Consider the following 25,719-nt stretch of genomic DNA (forward strand, 5'->3'; position numbering starts at 1 on the left):
GAAGGAAATTTTCAATGCTATGTAGTGATAACAGAGAAGCATAAAATATCACCAAAATATGTCATCAATTTTGTACCTTACCTTTAATGTATAAGATAGAAAATGTGTCTATAGAATTATATGGCTAGGTCTCAGTTTCAGAAAGTACATTTCATCAATGTCTTTTTAATTTTGTCATATAAATGGAAAGTGTATGAATGTTGAGTCCAAAAATTGGGTTTCATTAGAACTTTTCTAAGGCTTAGTTTCCCCTGTGAGGTTATTATTATACCAATGTATTGAAGATTTTAAGAAATGCTTGAAATATTTATAATGAATTCTTTAAATGTCAGTAATGTCCTTCTATTAGTCAAAACATGCTTACATGTTAATTAAATGCTTGCTTCATATTTATCACAAATTTGGAACTAAACAGATATGTAAAATTCCTCTTAAAGTTCACTTTCTGTATTAATGAGATAATTATGAAGTATGTTATTGTCAAATATTTCATTTGGTAGTGTCATTTAACAATTGGACAAATAATTAAAAGGAAATTGGCTTCCTCACTGGTTGGTGGTGTACTTGATAAGAATTATATTTTCTATTGCTTTCTTCACCTTGAAAATTATTACATTTATATATATATGAATTATTTATAGTTTTAAAATGTATGTTTTATTGGTAAGAATAGTGGTTAATTATGCTAAGCTTTACAATTTATCCTAAATAAGAAACTGGAACTGAAAATAAAAAGTAGATAAAAACAACTTTACTGTTTGGTGCAAGTATTCATGATTGTAAGAATGCATGTCATAAATAAGCAGTCTACCTCCATATTTTATAGTGAGGGTTTTAAAATTTTCTAGTCAAATGAAAAGTAATTAATGGGAAAGGGAAACTGATGTGATTAGTTAATTGTATACTTTATGAATAATCTGCATTTGGTGTAGTAAATTATTAAAAGAGCCAAATTGTGAAGTAATATAATGAGTCAAAATTGTTTATATAGTTACCAGCATAAGAGTCAGGCATGTGGGTTTTTAATCAATCTACTGTTAGCCCAGTCACACAATGAAAGAGAATAAAAGGGCAATTTTTATTTTTTTTATTTTATATATTTTTACGTCATTTTTCATTTTTGCACAATGTATGCATTTTCATCTTGGTTATAGTCCCCACACAAGCAACTATAAACCAGAGACACATGGCGGGGGCAGGGGGAGAGAAGGGAGTAGGAAAGGGCAATTTTGAAGGACATTTCTATCAACTTTGGAACTGTCAACCTCGGTTCTGTCCTAGGGGCTTTGCACTTTTTAGTTTTCAGACATCTGTGCTGAATGGGAAATATTAATAGTTCTGATGGTTCTCTTGGTCTCTTAAAAGCTTCGGGTAGTCATTTCCCAGTGTGTGTGTGTGTGTGTGTGTGTGTGTGTAGTAGCTTAGTGCTGAAAGCTAAACACACCTCACTCCTCAGCACCCACATCAGCATCATCTTCATCAACATCTCCACACCCACATCCTCACATTCTAACCTCTGTGCTCATAAATCTCTTTGTTGCAACTCTGTGTATGTATTCTTTCTTTTATTTCTGCATCTATAATTTCTCCAAGTAGCCCCCAACAACTTTTTTAAGAGTTGTGACACTGTCCAAGATGGTAAGCAGGTAAAACATTTAATGGGGGGGAAGCACCTAGAATGTCTATAGCTGCATAGCAGTCAGTAAAGCTTCTGACAGGGTATTTATTTAAGCTGAATTGATGGGGAGAAAATGTGGGTTCTAATCCTTATTTGCCCATGTAGTCTCAGTGGCTTTTATAGTTTATTGTGTTTGTGACATTTCATTTATTATTAGCATATACTATCTTCTGAAAAAAAATTGAAGATTGGGATAACAGTATGTGTTTTTTTAATGTTACCTTTTAAATTAAGAAAGTTTTTAAAAGTGTTTAATTTTAAAAGGGGGGTCACAGCCTAATAAATTTTGTAAATAATTTCCCTTATATCACATATGGCTGTGACTTTCAAATGTTAGCATATGTAAGGACACTGGGAGTGCTTGGTGTAAATCACAAGATGGACAATTTGCCTTTCTGAGAAGTTCCCAGCTGGTGCTGAACCACATTTTGAGACCCACTTATCCAACTAGAGAATAGGAAAAAAGGGACACGATACTCCTAGGATTCTGGCAGCTGTAGCATTCTATATAAGGATTATAACTGATCAGCTCATCTAGACATGTCACATTGAAAGACCTGGCAATAAATTTACCCCATATTTTAAAAACAAAAGTCAATGATTCAAAATTATACTGAGTCATTCATAGAATTACCTTACTTCATCTTCTTCCCAGATTTTGTGAATCCACATAAATTTGAAATAATATTCATTAATTTATTATGCATTTACATGATTCCAGATTGTCATTTGAATCATTTCTTGGATTTTCTAGCAACTATTCTTTTCTCTGAACTACAAAACAGAATTGAAAAAAAAAAATGTTGAGTACTTTTCCTTGAACTTAATGGGTATGATTAGGCATGAGATCTAATAGCAATAAATAACTTTCACAATTATAAACTTGAACTAGAGAGCATATTATGTTATTTTGCCATGTCTGTAAGGTGACTTGTTTCAGAGTTTTTAGTAAACAGTAACGTATTTGTGCTCGCTGTGATTCCATGTCACCCTCACATCATTGGATTCTACACTGACTCACGCTTAACAAAGTTAGTCTGCTACCACTGGTAGATGGTTTATGTTCTTAACTCGTGAGGAGGAAAGAGCTTAGTGGAAATGAAAATTTTATTTTGCAATAGCTAAATCAAATTGAATATAATGTAAACAATTAAGGTACAAACAGTTGATACAATATTTCAATTTTAGGGCACAGAAAAGGGATTAAATCATCTTGCAAAGAAAGAAAAGTGATGTAATGTTAATATTATCTGAGTCTTATGAATGACATGATCAAAATCTTAATAATGACATATGTAAATTTTATGTATGAAATTAAGGATTAACATAGGTATTAAATACAATGTGAACTATGTAAACTGAGTCCTATTCAAGCACCAAATAATTGGGAATTACTGTATGTACAAAGTGCATACAGTACTGTATGTACAAAATGCAAATCCTCATGCCACCATATCAGATGCTATAAGGAAAATCTGGGAAATAAATTGGGATCTCAAAAATGTTAAGTGTTTCGGCCAGTGTTACATGTAAATAAATAGTATATGTTAGGATATTGTTAATTACATTTATTTTCATTTTTGACTCAAATCTAAAAGTTATTTATCTGAAATTTCAGAGAAAAGATTATTTTTTAAAACGTTAGACAGTCTTCTTGTATTTAATCTGGAGAGCTTTGTGATGCAGGGTGCAAACCACTTAACTCTTCCTTCAATGTTCCACTCACTCTGCCTGAGAACCACCAACAAAAGTGCTTGGGGATCAAACCCAGAGGTTGAACAAAACCTATTTATATCATGATCATATATTAACAGGGTATTGTCTCTCACTTAAAAAATAGTACAAAAAACACCTTTTTTTAAGAATTCTTATAGGCAACATCATTTATGAGCTTTTTGGATACTTGAATGCACGTGTACTTTTCATATACAAAAGGTTTTTCATGCTATGTAGTTGAAGGTGACATTGTTGACAGCTAACCAGACATGATAATGTTCAGACTGAATGTTAAGATCACTGATTGGTAGAGTGACTTGATGGGGAATGACAGGCTGTATACTTGTTTTTCTGAGCATTTTTGATCAGCCTTTCCTTACCACAGCTCATGTTCTAATGATCATTGCAGGATGAAGTAGCACAGCCACTGAACCTATCAGCTAAACCCAAGACCTCTGATGGCAAATCACCCACATCACCCACCTCTCCCCATATGCCAGCTCTGAGAATAAACAGTGGGGCAGGCCCCCTCAAAGCCTCTGTCCCTGCAGCATTAGCTAGTCCTTCAGCCAGAGTTAGCACAATAGGTAAGTTCTGTTTCTTTTGTTCTTGATAATTTTCGGTTTATAGCAATTGAATGGAATATTTTGTGGCAAATCACGTATACCCTGTGCATGGCTTTAATTCCAAAGGAGAGTTTCAGTTTGATGAACCTCATAGATGTGTTTTAAACATTCCAATGAAACTTATAACTGAAGTACAAGTTATAATGACCCTGAAAATTGTATTGAACTGGTTATGTTTATTGTTGTTAAAGATATTCTAAGACATTAAGTTTATTTTTAAAGACCTAGATTACAGTTTTTCCAGAATGTTGTTAGATGACTTGCCTTCACCATCACTGAAGTTATGTCCATTTTTGTGATGAGTACAAAGTATATATGATGATGAAATACATTTTGTCTGCATCCACAGTCTCCTGTCAGGATGTGAACTTTCTTCCATTCCTTATTGCTTGATGTGTACTTGAAAACACCAGCGTATTACAAAAAAGTGGAAGCTTCAGTTTTCATAATTGTTATTTGATAAATGCTTTGTAAGTTAAAATTTTTTATCTAGTAATTTTAATTTTACTAACACAAAATAGGCTATAAATGTTTGCACCACCTACCTTCACTGATATATCTGCTGTTTGCACATAATTATATGGAAGCTGGCGCAGACCAGCTCTAGCTGCGGAAAATGAGAACAGGTCAGTTGTAGCAAGTGTTACTCCAGAGTGCCAGTCCCACCCTGTAGTCAGAGAGGAGAGTGCTGAATTCTATTTGGGAAAGATTCCAAAGACCAAGTGAAGAGGTCTGAATTCAGATGTAGCTTTGAAGAAGAGATACGTTGTAAGGCATTATAGGCTATATCGGGGGAAGGGGGGATGGAATAAAATAACCTCTTTTTGATGCACTGATTTGGCTGAAATATAAATTGAGTGTGGAGTGGAAAGTGATCACAGCTAAAACAGAAAGGGGCAGATGGAATCTGATTGAATGCTATCCTAAGATATTTTGACTTTTTCTCCTGACAGCAATATGATCAGAATTCTCAGAAGACTATTGGCAGCAGAAAGAAATGGGAATCAGGGAAACCATTGTTTTAGAGTGGGACATGAATGAGTTGCAAGAAATGGAAATACAAGAAATGATAAAGCAGAGACTAGATTGAAGAGGTATTATTGAGGAAGAACCAGTATAACTTGCTCACTATATAAAGTAACCTGGTAAACTTCAAGTTGGAATCAAAGGATTCTAGGATTCTGTATATACAGAATAAGAATAGTGCCTCCCTTAACCATGAAAGAACTAGAGTAGAAGTAGGTTTGGGGGAGATGAAAAGATTTAGTAGGAGTTTAACTTGAACCACAGGGCACCATGTAAGTAGAAATATCCAAGGGAAACCTGTAAATATGTCTGATGTGTAAAAGAAGGGATAGAATTGTAAATGTGGAAATTATTCTGTAATAGGCTGTTGAAGCCACAAGAGCATTTGCTCACTGAAAAAAAGGGTGTGTGTGGAAAGAGGTGGTATGAAGAACCATAGTTACCAGTAGTCTGTTGCTCTGTAACAGATTAACCTAAACAATCAACATTTATTATATCACAGTTTGCAAGGATTGCAAATCTGAAAGCATTTTAAATAGGTGGGCCTGACCCTAATATCTATATGATTGCAGTCAGGATGGTTGCCAGTCATCTACCTGTTACTTCACTGGGGTTGGAAGACTCTTGTCCAAGATGACTCATTTATGTGCTATTGACTGGAGATTCCAGTTCTTGGCCATGTGAGTTTTTCCATAGGGATACTCAGAAAATACCAGCCACCCTCTCCCAGAGCAGATAGTCCAAGAATGAGAGCAAGCCATGGTGCTTTCTGTGGCCTGGTTTCCAAATTCACACACAGTTAATTCTGCTTTATTATTTTTATGATAATAGCATCACTAAGTACAGCCCAACTCAGAGAAAGGAGAATTAGGCTCCAACTCTGAAAAAGTTCTTTTTACATGTTTTAAAACCCACCACACATTTTCAGGAGGAAAATTGATAAAAAGCAAGTGAGTATCTTAGAGTAAGCTTGAAGATAGGACAAGGTCATGCTAGCCTAGGAAAAATGAAAGTTTCAAAAAGGAGGGGTTATTTAATGGTATCATTCTATCGAAAAGTTAGAATATGAGAAAAACTTTAGGATTTAGTTGGTGTTCATGGATAGGTAGACTGACAGATTTTAGTAGAATAGTTTAGCAGAAATCTAAACATCAGAGTTGCAGAATATGAAGACTAAAGGGGCAGTTGATATATAGACTATCCTTGTAGGGATGTTGTTTTGAGATTGCTGAATAGTGACTGATTTTAGAATATGAAAATTGGATAGATGGATGGATGGATGAATGGATGGAAAGCTAGAATCTGTCTAAATCTATTCAGTCTATCAATATCGATCTCTCTACCTATATATAGATCTGTATTTGTCTATAATGAGATGAGGAAGAAGAGTTGGAGAAATGTATAGGTATGAAAAAAAAAAAAATACCGGGTCATCATAAACTGAGAGAAGAGATGTTTCAAAAGGATTAGCCTTGGAAAACAGAAAAGCACTTTCCTTTTTCTGAGACTGAAGGAAATAAAGAAAATGGTAAAATTGCAGATAAATTGTGAGATGGGCAGAAAGAAAACTGGAGGAGTGTATTTCAAATGTTCCAATCTCCACAAAGTGAAATCCAGATTATTTGCTAAGAGGAGGTGAGTGTGGGGCAGTGGGACTGTAGTGAGAAGAGAAACAGGAGAAAGTTAATTTTTGAGAAGTTTAAGAATGGTTTGGGTTAGAGGTGTGCCTTGAATCAATATGCAGTGTTCTTACTCTCAATTATCCTGCTCAACATCCTAAAAGGACAGAAGGATAGAATATACTTTTGTTTCCCATGCACATGGAAGAAAAATAATTTCTATAAGAATAATTCACTTCCATAATATACATGAAGGATCATAAATATCAGTGTTGGTATAGGAGCACCTTTTGTATTACTGTCAGTAGAACAAGAACATTTAAGAAAATAACCAATATATTTGCACTTTTACCATAGGAAAAATTTTTACTTCAGCATCCACAGCTTAAGTATGACAAAATATTTTAGGAAGGGAGGAATGTATTTAATCACATTTATCATTTGATTTTCTCCACTGCTGATACTTTGTTTTGTTTTTTATTTTTCCTGAAAAGTTCCTTCATCACATACACATACCTCGTATTTTCCCAGGATTTAAGGCCGCTACAATTTACTTTTCTCTTTTCAACAAATGCAGATGTTGAAAGCTGAAACCCTAATGAGTAATAATGTAGTTGGATAAAAGCTGTGAGCATTAATGGTATTGTAAAGGTCACCCTGAAATAAGAATTAATGTGTTATGCCATTAATAAAGCACAGGAAACTGTGAACAAAGATAACTTAAGTTATTGTTAATGACATGGGGCTCTTTGCTATATGTCTATTAGCTACAAATATAGAAGTGAGTTTTTGAGGCTGGTGGCCAGTATCACAGCATATTCTATAAGAATACCTTTGATATGGCACACAAATGACAGGCAGCTCCGCAGAAAGGAGCCTTCAGTGTTGCAAACAGTTCAGGGAAGAATGATGGATAATTTTAGAATCTTTTGACCAGATGTTATCTTTCCTTTATTGGCCTTTTCCATCTATGTTGTACATATGTATAGGACAAGAGTAAGTTGCAAAAAATAGAAATACATTTTTTTTCAAAGCATTTTAATCCATTTTCAGTGCAGCTAATTTTAGAATTCCAGATCCTTAACTAGATGGAGCAGATATCCATATCATCTATTCAAAAATGTTGCTCATCAGTAACAGGGGCCTAAAGTGGCCAAGTGCATATGCAGGGATTTTGAACAAGTTCTTGTCCCAGCAGCAATAGTGCTGTAGTTCTGGGTTTCTTAGCTCCATTTTAATTTCAAGAAAACAAATGTAGGTGGAGGTGTAGTAATTTCCCTTAGTGGAGGTTAAGACCTTATTTCATAGTCTCAGGGATGACAAGCTTCTGTTTAGTTGCTGCCTATGAAACCTCTGCAATAATTGCTCTTCTCAGTCATTTATCCTTTCTCTCATTCATCCAGTAACTGAGTATTAAGTATCTTGTCTGTATCATACATTTTGCCAAGTGTGGAAGACAGGCAGATGAAGTCTTATGTTGAGTCTTTAGATGCCTGCAGTCTTTGCTCGACCATGTCTTTGGAAGATACTGGAACATACTGTTCCCTTGATTCTTCAGGGGAAAATGCCATCGATGCACACTGATTCGTAAAATGAAGGAAAATATTTTCAAATCCATTAATTTGATACTTCATAACTTGCTAATTTAAAATATGACTTGAAAGAGGATGTTACCTTGATATTTCATTTTAGTTTACATTTTTACGGAGAAAAACTTCTATGAAGGTTAGTGATTAAACAAAAATATTGTTACGGTTTCATAGAAAGCCATTGGTTTACCAGAAGTTAGATGTTTTATTTGACATCTAGCAATTAATATTTGCATAGCACTTTTACACTTTAGGGTTTATTATTTGATTAATTCTTATGAACTTTCTTAGATAAAGACATGGCTACATGTTAGTCTGCCAAAAACTGTGATGATAATTGACTTTAAAAATGGAAAAAAAAATTAGTATTTGTGGAAAATAACTTGAAAGACATATGCCCTTACTTCTATTTGTAGTTAAAAGGCCTATGTAAAACAGGCATGTAGCAAAGAAGAATTTGTGTTACCCTGATAGCATCTGTTTCAGCACATGGATTTCAGCAAATCCGTGTCATGATTGGCAAATACTGAGATGAAGACATAGATCATCTATGAACTAGGAATCATGAAAGTGGATACTTTCAACTTAGAAATGTCCACTTATTTCTTAAAGACTCTGCCATGAGCCAAAGGAATGAAAGACTGAAAGAAAAAAAAATTTCAATAATGTAAAAGACAAACAGAAAAATGCAAGGCAGTGTGACAGCACAAGCACACACCAGGTTCGGAAGGAACATACAAACAGAAAATACTAAAGTTGCCAAGCACTTCTCTGGAGTATGTCAGAATAGTCCTTACAGAAGGGGTGACATTGAAACAAATTCCCAAACACACCACAGTAAAAAGGAAAAGGTAGGAGTGAGCAGTGGGGGTGGCAGGAGGAAGGACTGTCTTTGGAACAGGAAACAGGAATAGTCCTGTGCCCTTCAGCACAGAACTCGTGGAAGGTGGAGAGGAAGCGGCACTGGAAAGGTGAACTTAGTTGACATCATGAAGAGACTTTGGGCTGCATGGAAATGTTTGGGATTTCTCCCAGAGTGATTTTTTTAGGGAATGTTATGTTGTCCCTCTGTACTTTGGAAAGTATGTGTACCGTTGTTATCACTTAAAGAATCACAGTACACAGTAATACAGCAATACCTCAAAATTTTGGGAATTCGTACCATGAAGAAACCTTTAAAATTAATGTTTCTCAGACTTACCTGAACATGAATTTTTCACAGGTTATCGTTTTGCTAACAGCTCCTTCAAGCACTAAGGCACAAGAGATGAGTTATTGAATGAGGTATTGTGACATGACCCAAATTCCCTAATTTTCTTTTAAACTATTCAAGGATGCTTTTTCCTCTGTAAGCACTTATGAGATAGATTTAAGGAATGCAACCCTAAAGATAGGGAAAATGGTTAGGAAAGCAAGGCAATGAACTGGTTAGATTAGATAGGAGGCAACCTTAAGGAAAGCAGGGACCAAGCGGATGGAAAAGGACATAACTGATAGAGCCCCCGGTTGCCTTTTATATCATCTTAGATGACTCTCATGTGACTGCATGGGCAACTGGGAAAGATCTGTAACATAAAAGAACAGATTGCAGCTGTGGGAGGATAATGGATTCTGATAGATACGCTGTATGTCAGGGACATGGGTCATTCAAGCAGAGAAGCTTAGTACACGTATGACTATCTGGAAATCAGGAAGGACTTGAAGCAGGTGATAGATATGCACAGGACTTAGGATCATTGAGTCATAGCACACTTAGGACCAGTTGTGCTGCACTGGTTTCTAAGGTTGCCGCCATAAATGACCATATGTGGGGTGGCTTAGAACAGAAATTTATCCTCTCACTATTTAGAGCTAGAAATTCAAAGCCATCATGCCATCAGGGTTAGTTCTTCTGGAGGCTCCGAGGGAAAATCTGTTCCAAGCTGTTGCCTCACTGCTGGCAGTCCTCAGTGAACCTGAACTTAAACATGCATAAACCCACCTCTGCCTCCATATTCAAATTGCCTTCTCCCTATGTCTCTGTCTCAGAGCTCTCCTTCCTGTTAGAAGAACACCAGTCACTGTGTTAAGGCCCACCCTAAATCCAGTGTGATTTCAGAGCAAAATCCCTAATTGAACTACGTCCTCAGACTATTTCCAAATACTGTCTCATTCACAGTTTGCTGGGGTTAGGACACGATTCAACCTATTACAAGTAGTTTCCTGTCTCTCCTTTTCCCTTTCAACAGCTTCTTTCCTTGTGGGGCAGCTATTACTCACTCTTTCTATTTAGATGTTATTCCTATAAAATTGGACTTTGTAGTTTGCCCCCGTATTTTTTTTTTGCTCCTTTTTTTCTGTCCCTGATAATATGTAAAAGAGCCTTTTTCAATTCAATTTTTGACAATTTTGTTGGTAATGGATAAGAAGATACACCCAGACATGAAAAATCAAATTATGGTCAATTTAACAAAGTTAGGAAATCTCAAAGATTTCCTACATTAATGATTCCTAACCTCTGTTTTCTCGTTTGAGGTGCAAACTGTAAGCCACTTAGGCCTTCGCCCTCTGACTCCTGATATTTAGGCTCAACATAGCTCTCTTTACCACATGTCCTCCGTTCTGATTCTGTTTTTAGATGCACTTGCTACCAGAATATATAATGAAGGCAGAACGAAATGTATGAGGTGATCATTGAGGTCTGTTTTGGACTCTGTTGGGGTGACATTCATAGAACCTCTGACCAACAAGAAATAACACCCTGGCAGATTTTGTCATGATGGCCAAAGCCTGTGACATAGTTGCTGAGGGTAAGCATTCTAGGGAAAATGCAGAAAAGAATGGAATGAAATGTTTTTCTTGTCTCTGCAATTACTAAGAGTTACCTACTCTTTCACATATGTATTTCATGTAATGTCTCCATCAACCTTCTACTCATTTTACAGTTGAGGCAAATGAGATCAGTGTGAATATGTTATAATGTGGCAAATATCTCACTTCCCAGGAAATAGAAACCCAGTTCCATTTGAATCCAATGCCCAAATTCTACCTATTTCACTATTCTGCTTTGTAAACTGACAGTTATTGAATGACTTTTTAAAATAACCATGTGATATGTTATATCACCATTTCTTCATCACAACATCTGTGTTACCTTGGTGAGTGTTAACCCCCATTGAACCAATGAGATCACTGAAACTTAGAAAAGTAAAAAAAAAAAAAAAAGTATACAAATTACATAGCAAGTAAATAGCACAGCTAGGATTTTAATTTAGACTTGTCCAACTCAAAGATCCCGGCTTTTTCTGAGGATGAAAACCTTGGATCAAAATCTAGAGCCTCCCTAGTGGTGCAAGGATTAAGTCTCAGCACTATGAAGATCTCCGCAGCCACTGTAGCACGTGTTCGATCCCCGACCAGGAAGCTACCCACATGGCGCAGCAGATCTCTCCTGCCTCTCCTGCTGCTCCCTTCAGCAGTGTATTTCAGTAGATCTGCCTGTTCTGCTCCCCACTCTGTCTCTGGTGAATCCCCTCATCCCCCATACCTCTGGCCTGTATCCCAATTCTTATATGCATAAGTAAATCTTTAAAAAACATCTAAAGAGCTGGTGGAGAAAGGATCCAAGTAAGAATATGAAGATGGTGAGGAACAGAGGACAGGGAACCCAGTGCTATGAAGAGAAACTAGGAGGAAGGAATTTCTATTAAGAGAAATCAGCAGTGCTGGCATTCTACAGCGAATGGAAACTAGCCTCTGGATATGGCAACTGAAGGAACAAGGAAAGCAGAAGCCAGACCATAGTGTGGATGGTTGCATGAGGAAAGAGTGGGAAAGAATTGTAGGAATCATCCAGAAGTTGGGTTTCAAAGACAAAGAGAGAAACCGATTGGATAGACAGAGAGGACAACCCAAATGTTGAGAGAGAGAGAGAGATTTGCTTGTTGAGGAGAAAGAACCCCAAGTAATTACAAGTTCAGGTGGTAGAGATCAGAAAGATAATATATGTAAGAGAATAATCATTGGGGAGGTATAGAAATTTAGAACATGAATTTCGGGGATTACCTTGAATGAAAAAAAAGGGGTGTCACTTTCACTGAAACAGAAGGGGGAAGCGGGCCTAAAAGGAGATAGACTAGAAGCTGGCATGGTGCCCAAGGGTGCCTGTGAGGAAGGTGGGTTTGAGCTTTGCTGGCCCATCCAGTCTCAGGCCAGCCATTTGCGGAACCAGAGAGTCAGTGAGGTCAGGGATTCCATAACTGTAATAAAAACAAAATGTAAAAAAACAGCAAACAATGCTGTTGTCAGTTCTGTAATATGTGAATATTTATGATTAACACAACAAATACAAATGTTAGAATTTGTATGTAAACATTTTAACTAAAATTCCAAGGTCTCTAAAAATACTGATGTTGATTTCAAAAGCAAACACTGATCTCCACCTGCACAGGAGCACACACATATTTCCTCACATTGGAAATCACCATGACAGACCATCAGTCTGTCAGTTACTAACCCCCATGATAATTTGCACCCCTTTTGTATCTACATTATTCTTTTTTTCTAAACGATAGTGTCTTGGCAATGCCTACAAAGCATAAAGAATTCATGCTTTTATTCAAAGCCATGTGTCAAACCATTTCAAATATATTCATGTTCTGGAGAAGCTAGCTGGACTACAGAAACACTTGATTCCAGGTTGTATATAACCATGGGCTAGAGGAGAGACCTATCAAGCTGATCTTCACATCTTGCTCAGTGAACATGTTCTGAGACAGTCGCTGTCATAGAGGAGCTGTATTTCTTTCAGAAGGGTAGGCTTCAGGAACAGAATAAATTCGAGAGTAATACGTGAAGAAGGTTGTTTAGAAGAATACAAGGATGATACAAAGTTAAAAACAACCATCTTTTATAATTAATATTAACCCTGAAGGTCTGACCTATGAGCAGGAATATTTTGTTCTTTGAATAAGTTCCAATGAATTGAGCTCTGAGAGGCAAAATACAGAGGAACTCTCAAGGCTCTCTTCTCTGTCGTCTGTGTTGGCCCTGAGCTTTCTGCCTGGAGGAGCTCCGAGGACAGGGTCCGGTGTGTGAGTGGTGCGGGGAGGCACTTTAGAACCTCCAGCGCTGAAGCACTGCACTAACCTGACGTCAGCTTCTTTAGTAGAAATGTTCAAGCAGCAAGAAAGTATTCTGTGTTTTTTGGCAATCAACAGATCAGATACAAGTCTAGCAATACAACGAGGATGTGTAATCTGACATGATTAGACAAGGCTCTTTAGTACCAGAACATTCATAATTGAGACAAAGAAAGAGTATTAATAACACTTTCCTAACACGGCAGTTAGCCATTTTATATTTCCTTTCTTTAATCTTAGTGTTTTTCAACAAATCATGGGATTTAATAGCGTGTTTTGGCAGATTAGAGGATTTATGGTCCAGATGTTTTTTGTTCTAAAAATGGATTAGGGTGTAAAGTTTGCTGGAATCCATGGAACATGTTGAGGCAAGCCGGTCATTTTATGTGTGATTAGTGCCTGCCTTCTGTCTCACAGTCCCTCCATCTGTCACAATTCACCAATGGATCTGGTTAGATTTAGCCTCATGTCACAAACAAGTCCCTTTTCTGGGCAATTTCATATTATAGATTCAGTTTATGCCATTTTATGCCCTAGTTAAAAAGATAGTGAAAGATGAGATATTAGCTTTCCTCTCAATATTTACAAAACAGTCTTTTCCTATCTCTATTCTACCCTGAAATCATGCAGATTAGCAGGGTAATGTGCTTCAAGTAAATAAATGACCATTCTTAAAATCAAGTTGAAAATTAGTTTTGTTCTTTATACCTGATAGTCTTTAAAAGAAATACTTTGGCAGTGAATCTGTGTTCCACTTACTCTGGACAGTGGCGGTGCAGACACAAGGAGGACATTTGACAACCTTATTAAGGGTGTGAACTAAGTGTGGCTAAGGTACCAGCAGCCAGGGTTTCTTATCAAACAATTATAGGTGTTTGGTTACATTCTGAACTTGAAGTGTAGCTATTGAAGTTTGTATCCACAGCAAACCAGTGCCACCTGTGGTTTATTTCACCATAAATGGATTGGGGGAAAATGTTCTTCTTACAGTAAGATAATTACTCTTCCTTCTGTGTGTAACAAACCTAACAGTGCTATCCACTAACTCGAAACTGATCTTCCTAATACTATTATGAAAGAGCCAATAGGTGTGGTAATGATTATCAGTACCTGTAGCCCTTGGTAATATTCAAATGATCCTCACATGAAAAAAAAAATCACACAGGTTTTATTTTTGCATTGCAAAATATTCAGTTTACAGAAAAATTGTATTTTAGACTTCTTCCCAAATAGGTGGAAATAGCCTTATTTTACTTAAGTATTATATTTTTAATAGAGACATTTGGCACCATCGTCATGTATTCAGTCATCATCAATTATTCATTTGTTCTTTCATTTTAGACAAATTCCATTTAGAAATTTATTGTATGCCAGACAGTTGCTATAAATCAAAAAAAAGAAGTGATTTTTGTGGTGAAAGGTTACCCTGTCTGCATTTGTACCAAACATACCCTTTATTCTGTCACATCTTCAGGTTATTTAAATGACCACGATGCTGTCACCAAGGCCATCCAAGAAGCCCGGCAGATGAAGGAGCAGCTTCGGCGGGAGCAGCAGGTGCTGGATGGGAAGGTGGCTGTTGTGAACAGTCTAGGTCTCAATAACTGCAGGACAGAAAAGGTGAGTTCATAAAATAACTGACTTTCCAAACCACTTAAATTCGCTACATGCTTTTTTTTTTTTCTTTATTCACCTCACAGTCCTCAGAATAATGGTTCTCCCCTTTCTGTGTCTCCTTCTCTCTATGCCCATCATAATCAAAACCACAATTCTCCCACCTCCATCTCCAAACTTTATCTACAATGAATATCCCTTCTTCTGCCATCAATCTGCATTATTATGAAATGGTATTTGAAATATCTGAGTCGCAGTAGAAGTTTTGCTATACTGAGATGATTAACTTGTATTTGGGGATGAGCTGGATTTGGAAGTGTGGAATCTTTTTTAATCTGCATAAGCTTGGATGATACCCGTGCTGGTGGTCAAAGCACCTTGGCTACTGAGCACTGTCTAGTTGTAGGCAAGTTTAGGCAGTAAAACTGGTGAATACATCTGAGATACAATAATTTCAAACTTTTGTCTAAACTAGATTGTATTTTATTGGTGAAAATATTGTAAATTTTTACACAGTGCTAAGAGTGATGTGCTTCTTTGGGTAATATTTGAAATGTGTTAAACTGAAATTTTAAAGTGTTACTGAATCCCCTTTTCATAATTCTATCACTAAATAGATACAGCTGATAGAAGAAATGATCAGCTACTTAGCAATAACTTGAAAGTTAATTATCATAGGAAGCTTATGAGTCCAAAAATATTGTCCAGAATGAGCAGATTGCTAATTTGGCTGGCTTTCTGGTTTCTCGGGTTTCATATGGAATTTTATGTGTAATCTCTAAGAAGCGAGCAATGTGCACAGAGAAGGTGAAATGTACCCATGATCCTGTCACAACTGTACCTTTCTATAGCCCAAATATGGGTCAAAAAAATGGAGGAATGATTTCAGTGCTGCTGTGCCTCTGGAGGGGACAGCAGAGCACGGACCAGTGTGTGTCCCTCGCACTCTCACAGCAGAAGAGCAACGCAGGTGCAGCAAGAAGGGCACACCATTTTCTAGCTAACACCAGAAGGGAAAAGGACAGGCAAAGTGACAGCTCTAAGAAGGAATGATAGCAAGCATAAAGGAATTTATATTCAAATATTTAAACATTCTTGAAAGGATGCTTGAACAGAAATTCCTTTTCTCTGCTCCCCATGTAGAAATGAGTTTAACACTCAGCCAGATGCTAATGCAAAGTGACTCAAGCTATTCCTCGCAAGCATAGCTAAATTGCCGTTATTTGTTAAGCGCATTGAATTCAGCTGTGGATACAGCAGTTGGTTGCATTCAGCAAGCATCTGTACCCTTTTTTTTTTTTAATCCTCCAAAGCAGACACAACTCTACCTATCTCCCCCCCTCTCCTCCCCTGTGCTGGCTGGGAATTGTCAAGTGACAACCGACCAAATCCTTTTGGACAGGAAGCCTTCATCGCGAGTTCTATATACTTGCAAAACAGGCCTTGTGGTTGGATCAGGGAGCCCATTAAAAGCACTTTGATGGTATGGAAATTCATCTTCATGAAGCTCCTAGGCCCCTAAGCAGCATGCTGTTTAGCTGTGGTTACAGATCAGTCATTCACATCGGAGGGCAATAATTGTGCTGACGGCTTGTAAGGCAATGGAAGTACATAAAATAATCCCGGGCCTTCCACCATGGCACTGCGAGTTAATCTCCTCTAATACACATCAGCTGTTGTTCTAACGCATGCCTTCATGCTGGCTCCAGTGACTCTGCTCAGCCTTTGATTAAGTAACAGGAGTGGAACCATCTGCATTCACTTTAGTCCCTACTTGTCCATTGTTAGGGAGCCTTGTTTTGACTTCCTGTGCCACCTCCACAATCATACTTTATCTTATTTTTCTGATTAGCAGCTTCCATTTGGGTTGTAGGGCTCTATTGGAAGCTACTACTTTCAATTTTCCTTTCTCTTTTGTAGAAATACAGTAACTTTAAAAAAAAAAAAAAAGTGTTTTTGAAGTAATACCTGCCAAAATCTGTTGGCCGGGTAAGATGTCTCCATTCTCAAAGAGGTTATCCCTTTGCCATAAACTTTCAATGCAGTTGAATTACATTATCAACAACAGTTTTGTGTTCTTACAGGTTTTTAAGTGAAAAATTTTGAAATATGAAAATTAAAGTTTCATTATTAAAATGACAAACTCGTCCGATACATACGTAAATCTTGACAGAAGGGTATGAATTAGCTCATCTCTTAGATTGCCTTTGACACCTGAGAATAAAATCAAGATTAGATTATTGCTACTCTCTTTAAAGCAAGTGTTACTGTGGTTGCTTTTTCCTGTTACAATAGCTTGTGCTGCATTTTGCTATCTATATATTGAGTAACATTGGTTTACTGTACTGAATGTCTTTTAGGAGTACCAAATATCCTCCACCACAGTGGATTAGACTCTCCCCCACTTTACTACCCTAGTTCTGTAGTCAGTTTCCAAGGCTCAGTTTTCATTTGTCCCTTTGCACATGAATGAAATCATGTTATTTTTCTCCTCTGAGAGATTTTATCTCTGTTTATAGCTTCATAGTATTCCATTGTGTATACATATCTTTTTTTAATCCATTCAACTGACCTTGGACATTTAGGTCATTTCCATAATTTGGCTGTTGTAAACATCCCTGCAGTGAACAAAGGATCGCACATACCTTTTCAAATTGGTGTTTTTGTGTTCTTAGGATAGACACCTAGGAGTGGAACTGTTAGCTCACATGGTTAATCTATTTTTTAATGTTTTGGGATATGTCCACATTGTTTTCCATACAGCCTGATCCAGTTAGTTAACAGACCCACCAGCAGTGTATGAGGGGTCCTTTTTCCACAACCTGACCAATACTTGTGTCTTTGTGTTATTTTCTTTCTCACGTGTGAAGTGAAAACTCATTGTGGTTTTAATTTGCATTTCCTTGATAATAAGTGTAGTGCCAGGAAGGTACAGAGCAGAATCTCTATAATCCTATGTAGATGGGTCAAGTGGGGTCCTAGAGCCCTCGGTGTCTTTTTCAGGCTTATATTTAGCTTTTACCAGGTACACAGCAGGCAGAGGTGCAAGGGGGCTACCGGGAGGCTGGCAGGCCTTCCGCCCCTGGCGAATCTTCACTCTTTCTGGGCTCTCTGGCATTTTCTTCCTGCTGGATCCAAGTCACTCTGCTGGCGTCCCTGTGATGCCGCCCTTAGAAGCTCAGTCTCAGCCCAGGTGTACCCATCTACGTATGCCCGCACCCCACTCCAGGGGCCCGCCATCAGGCATGCATTCAGGACCACAGGGATCCATCATTAATGCTAATGGCAGGAGGGCAGAAAAACCTGATAATCACTTACCCTACAATAATGATGAATAATTTTCCACATGCATATTGGACTTCTAGATGTCTTTTGGAGATATGTCTATTCAGACCTTCTGCCCACTGTTTTTATGTTGTTGAGTTTGAGTTTTCTATAGACCTTGGATATTAACCCCTTGTTGGATGTATGATGCTCTGAATGGGAGAAGATACTTGTAGCTTGGGTTTTTTTTTTTTTTTTTAACATTTCTTTTACTTGCAAAAACCTTTTAGTTTGATAAAGTCCTATTTATTTTTTATTTGTTTCCATGACTGTTGGAGTCTAGTCCCCAAAGACACTGCTGAAGCCAATACTACAGTGTTTTGCTTATGCTTTTGTCTATGTATTTTATGGTTTCAGGTATTACCTCAGGTTATTTAGGTTTTGAGTCTTTGATCCATTTTTAATTAATTTGTGTGTATGGTGTGAGCTGGTGATCTAGTTTCATTCTTCTGCGTGTTACTATCTAATTTTCCCAACATTTGTTGAGTCTTTCCTTTCTCCATTATATACTGTTGGCTCCTTTGTCACATATTAACATGTAAGTGTGTGTTTGATTTTGGGCTCTCAGTTCTATTCCACTGATCGGTATATTTTTATCCTAATACTATACTGTCATTTTTCAGTATTAATAACCAATCTACATCTATATGACACATGGAAATGAGATGATGGCAAATTTATATCTTTTAATTAGTAATAATTCAACTTTGTACAAAAGGTATTGTTAGGAGGAAAAGGATGTCCTAAAGCTAATTCCATACAGGCTTTGTGGACTCCACCCCCACCCTAGGCCAAAGCCAAAGACACTGGGAACTCCAAATCCCATCACCACCAAAGGGAAGGTGGCTGGGACCTAAAGGTGGGGTTAAGCAGCCAGGTTGGTATAAAGCCAGACACGTGAGCTTTGGAGGGGTCCCCCATTTTGACTCTCTGCCAGCTCGCAGCATCCGGCCAGCTCGGAGAGTGCTTTTTGGGTTTCCAGGTTGGCGGATTGGGTAGGACGCATTAAAGACTTTATTTCCCTATTTTCTCCCTGAGTTGTACATTTTCCTATTTCCTTTTCCCTTGTAAATAAACCTTTTATTAACCTTCTGTGTGTGCCTGTAGTGGAGTATTAATAAGTCCCTTTTAAGCTCGCGGGTGAGGACCCACAGCCAGGCAACCCGTTCAATATCAGGGCTGCCCTATAACAGTATTAGGGATGGTAGTGTGCACTACCTATACTATATTGAACAATATGGCTTCTACCTCTGTAGAATTTATGGTATATAACATTATTTTGACTGTTAATCATAGCATATTTATATATGTGCCCCACTTATAGGAATTTAATAAAGACCCCATATATCTTAGTATAAAGATCGTTTTTGTGCTTTTGCATACAGGCTTTTTCCATGAAAATTTTATTGATTTGCTACTCATTTACAAGAACATGTAAATTTTGGAACGTAACTTCACACCTCACCATGTGCAATAGCTTCCAATACACTATCACCTTATCCCCTCTGAGCCTGTTCTCTCCCTTCCCCACTGGTAGCCACCATAGTCTTCAGAATCCATATAAATCATTTCTGTACCAGAGTTGACAAAGGGATAGACAAAGCAATATCACTATGTACATTGAGTTGTCATTTTCATATTACTTACCTTTTAAAGGAGTTTTGTAATCATTCCACTTCATCCATGGACAAAACATGGGTAGATGAATAGTTGGTTTGAAATTTGACTTCAGAGTTCTTAAAGGAGATGTAAATAGAATGTGTGATGAAGTTCCTTTTTTGTGTTGTGCCATCATGTTCTCATATCGTTTCAATCGCAAAAGGACATTTTTTGCTCTAAATCATTTTTTTCTCTAAACCCAGAGAGTATATGAAATGTAAGGAGTCAGGGAGAGAAAGACAGAAAGGAGCTGGGAAAAAGGAAAAGGTGAAGGAAAAGAAACTCAGCCTGGTGCTTTCCATCACTCTAAAAGGTGATAGCATGACCTGAGATCCAGATAATTGGAATCCTGTCGTGGAGATCCATTTTCTTGAGTAGGCAAACCTTACACACATTAACTTGTCTTCACATTTCAAATGACCAAAATGGTTGTTCCATCTAGATGGTCCTAACCCTGAAAGCTGTAATTGGACAGTGAAAACAATTAGAGGTGTGAAGATAGGAACAAATGTTTTCCAGTAATATGTACCAAAACACATAATGAAAGTCATTTTTACTGAAACACATTTTAATTGAAGACTTTTAAAAGATTTTTCATTTCTTTACTTTTCTTGGAAATGTTTCAACATACCCAAGAACTGTGTATGTCAGGTTTCTTGGAAACTCTGGGACACAGTGTTATTTATAATTGTCATCTCTGGTTAATTATAGATTGTATATTCAAATAATGTTATCTTTTATCACACAGCTCTATTACAGTTTAATGTTATGGATGAATAAGTGAACTTCTCAGGTAGGAAGAATCAGAAAAAAAAAGGACCCTCTTACTTTTGTTTTGGGATGGAAAAAAACACCCACTTTGCTTGTCTCCAAAGGGCATAGTGTTTTTTTTTTCTTTCCCCCTTTTTATTGAGGCAACATTGTACAATTTCTCACGTCAGGGATAGTATATATCACACCATTCCCACCACCAAATGTCCAGCCACTGTCCACTACCTACTATTCAGTCCCCTGTACCCATACCTTCTCCTCTAACCATCATTCCATAATCAGAGTCTAATTTGTGTCTGTTGTGTTCAATTTGCTTTCACTTTCTTTACATTCCACAAATGAGCAAAATTTTATGGTATTTTTCTTTCTTCTGACTCATCTCACCATAATCCCCTCAGAGTCCATTCACATTATTGAAAATGCAAGATTTTATCTGTTTTGTGGTTGAGCAGTTTTTCATTGTGTGTATATATACCACATCTTCATCCACCTATGAATTCTCGGGCACTTGAGTTTCCATATCTTGGCCACAGTAATAGAGCTGTAATGAACATAGGAGCACATATATCTTTTTGATAGGTGTTCATATGCTTTGGGTAAATACCCACAAGTCAGATTACTGGATCTTATGATAGCTCTACTTTTATTTTTTGAGGAACCTCACAATTTATATTGGTGCCAACAGTGCACAAGGGATTCTTTTTCTCCACATCCTCACCAGCTTTTTTTTCTCTGTGACTTTTGGATAAATAACCATTCTAACTGATATGAGGTGAAGTCTTATTGTGGTCTGATTTACGTTTTCCTAATAAGTAATGAAGAACTGTTGGCCATCTGTAGGTCTTCTCTGTGAAATACCTATTTAGATCCTCTGTGCACTTTTTAATTGGGTTGCTTTTTTGTTGTAGAGTTGTATGACTTACTATATGAATTGTTTATAGATTGTGGATATGCACTCCTTGTCTGATAAATGGTTTTTGCAAATGTCTCTTCCCATCAGTAGGATGCCTTTTTGCTTCAATTCAAATTTCTTTTGGTGTATAGAAACTTTCCAGTTAAATATAGTCCTGTTTCTTTATATTCTCTTTTATTTTTCTTGCTGTTGGAAATGAATCCGCAAAGACATTACTAAGACCCATGTCAAAGAGCTTATGTTTCCTTTTACATATTTTATGATTTCAGGTCTTCAGAGTCTTGAATGTGACTTCAGTATATGATATAAGATAGTGGTCTAGTTTCAATCTTTTGTGTATGGTTGTCCAACATTGTGTATGCTGTTCAACATTCATTGAAGAGTTTTTCCTTGCTCCAGTGTGTGCTTTTGTCTCTTTTTCATAAACTAGTTATCCAATTATGTGTGGTAATATTCCTGGCTCTCAACCTTGATTCTATCCTGTTGATTCATTTGCCTATTTTTATTCCATAATCATGCTGTTTTAGTAACTGTAGCTTTGTAGGATAGTTTGAAGTCAGGGAGCACGATACCTCTATTTTTGTTATTTGGTCCTTAAGATTGTTTTGGCAATTTGAGGTCTTTTGTGCTTTTCTGCCTTTAATCTATATCTTAAAAAATGCTATTGGGGCCTTAGAAGTTTTCTGGAAGGGTCTGATGAGAATCGATATTATATCTTCTCTGAATGTTTTATAGAGCTCACCAGTGAAGTCACATTTGGACTTGGACTTTTGTTTTTTGGGAGGTGTTTGATTACTATTCAATTTCTTGTGATAGCTTAGTTCAGATTTTTGGATTCTTTATGACTCAGTTTTGGGAGATTATATCATTAGAGAAATTTATCCATTTCCTCTAGATTGTTCAGTTTGTTGGCATCCAAGTGCTTGCGATCCTTTTTATTTCTGTGGTATCCATCGTAATCTGTCCTCTATCATTTCTGATTAAATTTGAGTCTTTTTATCCTCTCTATAAGTCTGATAAATAGCTCCATTTTGACATACAATCAACTACATGCCTAGGTTTTTGTGACCTTTTGTTTGAAAGTATCTGGTGCCCATACCTAATAGATTATAAAATCCTTTTCTTTCTTTTCCCACAGCCAATACTAGTGTAACAGAGACCCAATTTCCTCAACTTAAATGAGGACGAGGCCAGAAGTTTCTGTTAATCTCCTTCACTGCTAATGTAGTAATTCTAAGGAGATAATGCCTATGTTGTATTTATTATCTGTTAGAAGTACATTTCATTAAAGTTTATGAGGAAACCTCAATACAGATGGTCCCTAATTTGTGATGATTTGGCTTTGATTTTCTGACTTTATGGTGGTCTGAAAGTAATATGCATTTGGTAGAAACCATACTTCAAACTTACAGTTTTAGTTTTTTCCTGGACTAGCAATTTCTGATAACAGTATTCTTGTGATGCTGACCAGAGGCAGTGAGCCACAGCTGCTAGTCACACATGCAGTCGTGAGGCTAAACAACCAGTACCCACAGTGTCTTCTACCAGCTACTCTTGAGCCTCATCAGAAGACAGAAATTGATGACTCTGTTGCCCTAGCACCACTGTCACCTAGCAATTAATTTTAATTCAGTGCTTTGGACATTCTTCGTGCCCAGTGTGCTTGCAGCTGTACATTAATGGTGAGAACCCAAAACAGCTATATTCTGTTTTCCACTCTGAGTATAGTGTTCAGTAAATATCTGAGCTATTCACTACTTGTAAAATAGTGTTAAATGAATCTGCCCAACTATAGACTAATGTGGTATGAGAATGTTTATGGTTAAGCTATGCTGTTCAGTAGGCTATGTGAAATGCATTTTTAACTTAATATTTTTAACTTTCAATGGCTTTTTTTTTTTTAATAGAGGCACGCTTTTATTTATTTGTTTGCTGGTTTGTTTGTTTTTTGTTTTTGTTTATACAAGCACTGGGTACAGTCAGAAGCGCGGGAGGGTGAGAGAATTCACCAGAGCCAGAGCGGGGAGCAGAGCAGGCAGAAGGACAGAAGGACACTGCTGAGGGGAGCAGCGGGCGGCAGGAGAGGTCTGCGCGCCATGTGGGACCCTCCTCTGGTGGCCGGGGAGCAGCCGGGGATTGAACCGGTGCCGCAGAGGCCGCGGGCAGCTTCGCAACCCAGCGCTCAACCGCTGCGCCACCGGGGAGGCCCATCTTTCAATGGCTTTTTCAGGATGTAACCCAGTCATAAGTCAAAGAAGGTCCATACAGTAGCTTTAAGAAGTAATGATTAATAACACATAGTGAGATTCAGGTATCTGGGGGGGCATAACTTCATTAGCTCAGTGATATCAGTGTTGAAATCTCTGTGACTCTCTGGATTTCTCTTAGTGTCACAAAAAGTTGCTGCATCTTCATCTGTCCCATAAAGGCAGGCAGATTCAGCAAAAAGTAGTTTTCTAAGTTCAGAGATTTGTTTCACTCCACCGCTCAGGAAGCTTTCTACAAATGTCTCATTTGGATAGAACTGGGTCATTTGTGCATTTTTAAACAATTACTGGCCAAAGGAAGAGATACTGCTTTAAATTGATCATGAATCGTTTTCTGGAACTGAATAAAAGACCTTATCTTAACCTCCTTGAGATAAATGGCTATCTTTTAAGATCAAAGAGTATTGACAGGGAAGAAAAGGAGGAACAGAATGGTGGTTGTGTAGGAGAATTAAATTACTTACACAATATATGTAAGGCGTATGCACTCAAGAAAACACTGCATAGTTATAAATTAAATCAATGGCTATATTCTCACACACATGCTGTCTACATGATAAGGCAAAGTTCTGTATTCGTTTTCAAAATAAGCCTGCAAATATATACATGTACCTCTAAAAGTAGAGGATTTATTCAGTTATTTGTCTCTTGAGTTCCTGAAATCTAAACACACATGCTGTGAGTTCATCTATAACTGCAAAAAAGAATAGCTAGGAAAATGTCTTAATTTTCCGTCTGACGTTCAGTGAAAAGTCTTTGCAGATTTCCATAGACTAAGAGGAAAATTAGGTGAATAAAATGTATTTTTAAGTGATGGTTACTAATGACACCAGTTTCTCTTTTTGCTTGTCAGACATATTCGTAAGAAGCCTTAGCACAGACTATAGATACTGATTTGTAAACACAGGTTAAATTTATTACTCTCGCACTTAGAAAATCTTCCAATATAGCGTCTCCTTTTCTGCCATTGTCAACCCTTTCCTTTCCCTTTAACAGAATGCCAAACATGAAATGACAGTGACCAATGTTGACTTAATGTGGATGTTTAATAATGAAAAAAAGTATGTCAGTCCCAGCATTAGTTACAAATGGCAGTAAGTGTATGGGATGGCAGCCCTGTAATAATTTTACATCCATCATTCTTTCCTGATGCTTCGCTGGCCATCTGATGGATGGGGCTGGCAGTGTTAACTCTTCAGAAACTGACACAGTGTATCTAGTTCAGCATTATCTAACACATGCTCTTTTCCTTAGATAAGAAGAAGGCATGTGAGTGGTGGTGAATTACTGGCTTTGCTTTGAAAAAGTGGATATGAAGGCACCCAAACCTCTGCATTCAGTGGAAGATGCTACAGTTAATTAATGATTTATGGCTGGCTTGTATAGTTGTTGCCTTTAGCTAAAGAAGTTCAGTTAGGATTAGATATTTCAGTGGTTAGAGAAATTTTGGGAAAGAGGAATGCATGTCGGTTAAATGAAGAAGTGAAATAAATCATTGCGACAGTGTGGTAAAGCAGATTTTTCTAGTGTGTTTTAAAAAATCCCCAAACTTTAAAATCCTCTGATCAGAAACTACCTGGGAACAAGTTAAATTAGTCCAGAGGATTAATATCTTCTCTTTATAAAGGTGAATGCATATATATATATGATTTTTACATGTAATGACTTGGTAATTTTGAAAGATACATAAAATCTGAAATTAACTATTTGCCTTTTCATTTTTGGATTTTCTATTCTGAGATTTTTATATAAAATGGGTAGGGAACTGCTTTCTAGGCAACTGATTATTAGAAAATC

General features: G+C 37.1%; 1 protein-coding gene across 6 annotated transcripts in view; it reads left to right on the forward strand.

Moving 5' to 3' along the window:
- SOX5 (SRY-box transcription factor 5) overlaps positions 1-25,719 on the forward strand; it is a gene marked incomplete at both ends in the record, with an annotated part of 392,519 nt that overhangs the window by 347,796 nt on the left and 19,004 nt on the right. For 5 of the 6 annotated variants that reach the window (XM_084256237.1, XM_084256240.1, XM_084256238.1 and 2 more), the window contains 2 exons: positions 3,804-3,981; positions 14,849-14,994. The exons of the other annotated variant lie outside the window; for it this stretch is intronic. In XM_084256237.1, the coding sequence (XP_084112363.1) occupies positions 3,804-3,981; positions 14,849-14,994 (324 nt within the window). The remainder of the gene's footprint in view (positions 1-3,803; positions 3,982-14,848; positions 14,995-25,719) is intronic. 6 annotated transcript variants of the gene reach the window in all.

Source organism: Talpa europaea (genome assembly GCF_964194135.1).
Source record: "Talpa europaea genome assembly, chromosome: 15".
Taxonomy (NCBI): domain Eukaryota; kingdom Metazoa; phylum Chordata; class Mammalia; order Eulipotyphla; family Talpidae; genus Talpa; species Talpa europaea.